The 4,208-nt window shown below is 52.0% G+C and overlaps 1 protein-coding gene across 1 annotated transcript; it reads right to left on the bottom strand.

Annotated features, from left to right (window-relative positions):
- Window positions 1-946: 946 nt before the first annotated feature.
- On the bottom strand, window positions 947-3,852 carry IL1F10 (interleukin 1 family member 10). Its single transcript, XM_067008287.1, is given in 4 exon segments — window positions 947-1,225; window positions 1,523-1,650; window positions 1,895-1,992; window positions 3,833-3,852. Coding segments are annotated over 4 exon segments (525 nt in total).
- Window positions 3,853-4,208: the final 356 nt, after the last annotated feature.

Here is a 4,208-nt window from a genome sequence, read left to right as displayed (position 1 = left end):
AGGGATTTGGGGCTCTGAGGATGAGTGTCAGTTCTAACTACAAACTCTCAGCTGAGGTCCAGCCCTATATCCCCTGCTGTAAACAGTCAACTCAACTCATCAGTTGCACAGTAACCTTAAACTCACTACGTCCAGTCCAAGCTCACTGCCTTTCCGTCACTTCTCCTCCTTGGTCCTCACACATCAACACTAGCAGGCAACTAATGGTACCGGTCAGTCGGTTGGATGACTGATTCATTGTGAAGTATCTGATAGAAAAATCGTGACCTGAACTAAAACTGAAATTGTAAGCAGCCCAAGACATTGTCCATGGCCAGAGGAGGAGAGCTGGGTTCTGCCTGGAGTTTCTCGGTTGTTTCTAGAAGCTCTGGAGCAGAGGAGCCAGAGGAGAAGCCATGGCCAGGCTTCCAAGAAGGACTCACCAAGTTATCCAGTCCCTTTTGCATTGAATACTGCACACAGAGGCCCACTCACTCCCTGTGTTAGTTTCCTACAGCTGCTGTAACAAGTTACCACAAATGCAATGGCTTAGAACAACATAAATTTATTATTTTACACTTCTGGAGGTCAGAAGTCTGAAATGGTTTTCACTGGGCTCAAGTCAAGTTGTTGGCATGGCTGTGCTCCTTCTGGAGGCTCTATGGGAGAACCCATTCCCTGCCCTTTTCCAGCTTCTAGGGACCACCTGCATTCCTTGGCTCACAGCCCCTTCCTCCATCTTCAAAGTTAGCGGTATAGCATCTTCCAGCCTCCCTCTACCCTTACCCTCCCGCCTCCCTCATAGGAGGACCCTGGTGTTTGATTACCTTGGGCCCACTGGGATACCGCAGGATAGATGAGCCTTAATCACATTTGCGAAGTCCCTTCTGCTATGTAAGGTAGCATATTCACAGGTTCTGGGGATCAGGATGTGGACCTCTTTGGGGGGGTGCCATTATTCTGCCTCCTACAGGCCCTGAGCAGGATGAGCTTGGTTTGGGGGCGCCAGGCCGGAACCCAGCTTCCTGCCTCTCTGCCGACTCTGTTCAAAGCAGAGCTCAGTGCAGGCTGAGGGCTCACTCTCCTTGGTGAGCCATAGGGACTCCTGGGGCTCAGCCGAGCCACAGAGAAACCAGCCAGGTCAGGCAGCAGCCTCCAGCCTGAAGGCGGGGTCCGAGCGTCTCTGGAAGAAGGTGAAGCAGGTGGGCTGGTCACCGCCCTTGTACAGATCCTCGATGTTCACTTCCTGTGAGGGCAAGGCGGTGGCTGCTGGATAAAACTGCTGATTGCGTGTCAGCCCTCGAGGCTTCTGGGGCTTGGCCAACAAGGGACCTGAGAGGGTGGCTCTTTCCCCAGGGAATTGCCCTCTGAAGGTTCTGGAGGCAGGGGTCTGGGTGCTGGGTGCAGGGAAAGATGGTGGAAACCTGAACAGGAGGGACGTGTGGACCTGGCCAGAATCCACAGATGAGCACAGAGATGCCAGAGCACCCTGGAGGCCAGGCCAGGTCTGCAGGAGGCCCCAGAACAGGGTGCGGTCTCTCACCTCCAGCTGCAGGGAAGGCCCCTCCCCTGTCTCCACACATGGCAGGCAACGACTGCCTCCCTGGATCCCCAGGAAGATGGGAAAACTGGTGTGGCCCAGGCCTCTGTTGGGGAGTATGCAGATCATCTCTTGGGGGGGCCGTGGGGAGGAGAAAAGAGAGCCAGGAGATGAGGGGACCCCAGATTGCAAGCTCTTGAGCAAGCTAAGGCTCGAACAGGAAGGAGCTGGGCCAGGGCACAGCTGGCCTGACCCCTACATGCACGCTGCAGGGTCAGCTGGGACTCCTACAGGGGTCCTGACCTTCAGTAGGAAAGGGAGAGCTTGGGGTAGGTGGAGCTTGGGTGAGTCCCAGGGCGTCGAGGCCCCAGACACGGCAGTTGTCTGCGGCGGGATCTCCCACCAGGAAGTGGCGGTCTCTCATGTACAGAGCCTTGCGATCTGCATCCTTAACTCTGAAACAGGAGGCAGTGCTGATGGCCCGCCCCCTTCAGGCACCACTGAGCCTCACGGCCCTCCCATCCCACACCCCGAAGGACAGCATGGAGCAGTAGGGGCTCTTCTCCTTCTTCAGGAGAGAAGTAGGGGCGCTACTCCACCCAAGAGCATGTCAAGACCAGGTCAGCCTTAGGCGAAGGAAGTCCTCCCAGGGCTCGTGATTTTTTTCAGAGACCGCACCCTGCTCTGGTGCTCTGACATTAAAATGAGTGTTACACCCATTCCAAAGGTCGCTTGTACTGATTTGGGAATCACCCAGGTCAGCTGTCCTTCTTTACACTGAATATCCAGGATTGCAAACCTGTTACTTTTATTCGGTGACACATGAAATGCGATTGAAAGTTCATCTCATGGCACTTCTCTCATTAACTGTACAGCCACTCACCTTAAGCTGCAAAGTAGGCTGGCCCTGGATTTCTGTGTGGCAGAGACAGAGATTTTGCTCCTTGATTCCCAGATAATATGGAGTACCTTTTCCATTACAGTAAAAGTCCGTGTCTGTACATGCTATTAAGGAAAGAGTGCCTGGAAACACAGGGAAAATGGAAACAGGTGTCAGCCCCCAAGCAGTGGAAAGGCCAGTGCTTCTGATCTGACACTCAGTTACTCCCCCAGCCGGGGTATGCTAAGTAGCCAGGACACCCCCCCCCGCCCCCCCGCAGAAGGTTCCTCCAACTAGCCATGTGTCAGAGACCCTTCATTGTTGTCTGAAACCCATTTCCTTTTTCTTCCTTAATATCAGAACTCCAGCTGTCACCGGGGTACATTACTTCCCCAAAAGAAAATTAAATTTCCCACCACACTTACAGCTAACTTCGACCATATGCTTAAGCTGTAGTCCATGAGATAGGAGTGGAAGCGTTGCGTGAGATTTCGAAGAATGTTCTTTAAAAGTAGTTGACTCGGCTGGAGGGAGCTTTTTTTCTTATACCCTGTGTCTTCATACTTAGATGATGGTGGAGGTGTCCTTGAAGTTGGTAAAGCAGAACACTAGAATCCTTGGATTCTGGTGGCCTGAAGAAGCCACCATTCTGGCCTTAACCTGCCTTCTCAGGCTTCTTTTCCATGAGAAAGAAAGAAACTTCTCCCTTATTTCAGTCCCAGTTTGGTGGGCGTTCTGTCACTATCAGTTGAATTTAATTCCCAACTAATTTAGTAGGTGATTCCCAAGAGCCTGGGTGCTCTGCATCTATCATTCTGGGAAAGGGGCAGGGAATTTATCCACTCAACATTCTTTACTGAGTGGTCATTCGAGACAAGACCCTGGAGATCTAGGTGAGAACAGGAGAGACATCGTCATTATTGCCACAGAAAATGAGACTAAACCATGTTAAGCAGAGAAATGACCAACACCGCCGTAAATGGCGACACCTGCTTTGGGGAAAGTGACCAAGGCCTGGGACAGTACAAGACAGACCAAACGGAGAACAGGAACCAAGAAAAACCTCTCTGCTGAGGTGACGTTCAAACCGAGACCTTAAAGCTAAGAGGAAGCTAGTATATGAAGAAATGGGAATCCGGTGGTGGAGGGGGTTGGATGAAAGTGTTGACAGGGAAAGGAAATGTAAAGATGCTTACGTGGAAAAGAGCTTGATAAGTTCAAGTCTCTGAAAGAAGACTGCTGTGCCTGAGATCTCCCCACTGCTGCCTTTCCCCCACCTCCCACCCCTAAAACACAAGGAGGGGAAGCGAGTCTCTGGATTCAGAGGAAGGAAGGAGGAATGTGTACCTATCTCCCTTTAGCCCTCCATACAGCTGGTAAGCCACCAATTCTCCCGACTTCAAGCTTGAACATCCTAAATAACGGGCTGCTACCCTGTCTCTCTCACCCCCATGGTCCGCTATCCCTCATCCAAGGAGGCATCTCTAAGGATCCTGCGCAAGGACATCCATGGACCCCATGAGGTATCTTGACTATTAGGGGACATCCACCTCTGGACTTATGGTTAGGATCCCAGGACAGTTCCCCAAGAAGACCACGAACTCCCCACATTGAGAACCAGTTGTTCACATCCCTCTCTGCCCCCCAGAAAGGAAGTAAGCAAACCACCACCTACACCATTGGAAGCAGTCCCAGCTCCTCTGACACTGTGTCTTAGACTAGACCAAGGCACATCAGTACAAAAAGAAAGAAGTCAGGGTCCCAGACTTCCCTGGTGGCGCAGTGGTTAAGAATCCGCCTGCTGATGCA

Source organism: Kogia breviceps, chromosome 11 (assembly GCF_026419965.1).
Source record: "Kogia breviceps isolate mKogBre1 chromosome 11, mKogBre1 haplotype 1, whole genome shotgun sequence".
In the NCBI taxonomy this organism is placed as follows: Eukaryota; Metazoa; Chordata; class Mammalia; order Artiodactyla; family Physeteridae; genus Kogia; species Kogia breviceps.
Note: the sequence above shows the minus strand (reverse complement) of the source record. Positions and strands in the feature narration are given on the sequence as shown.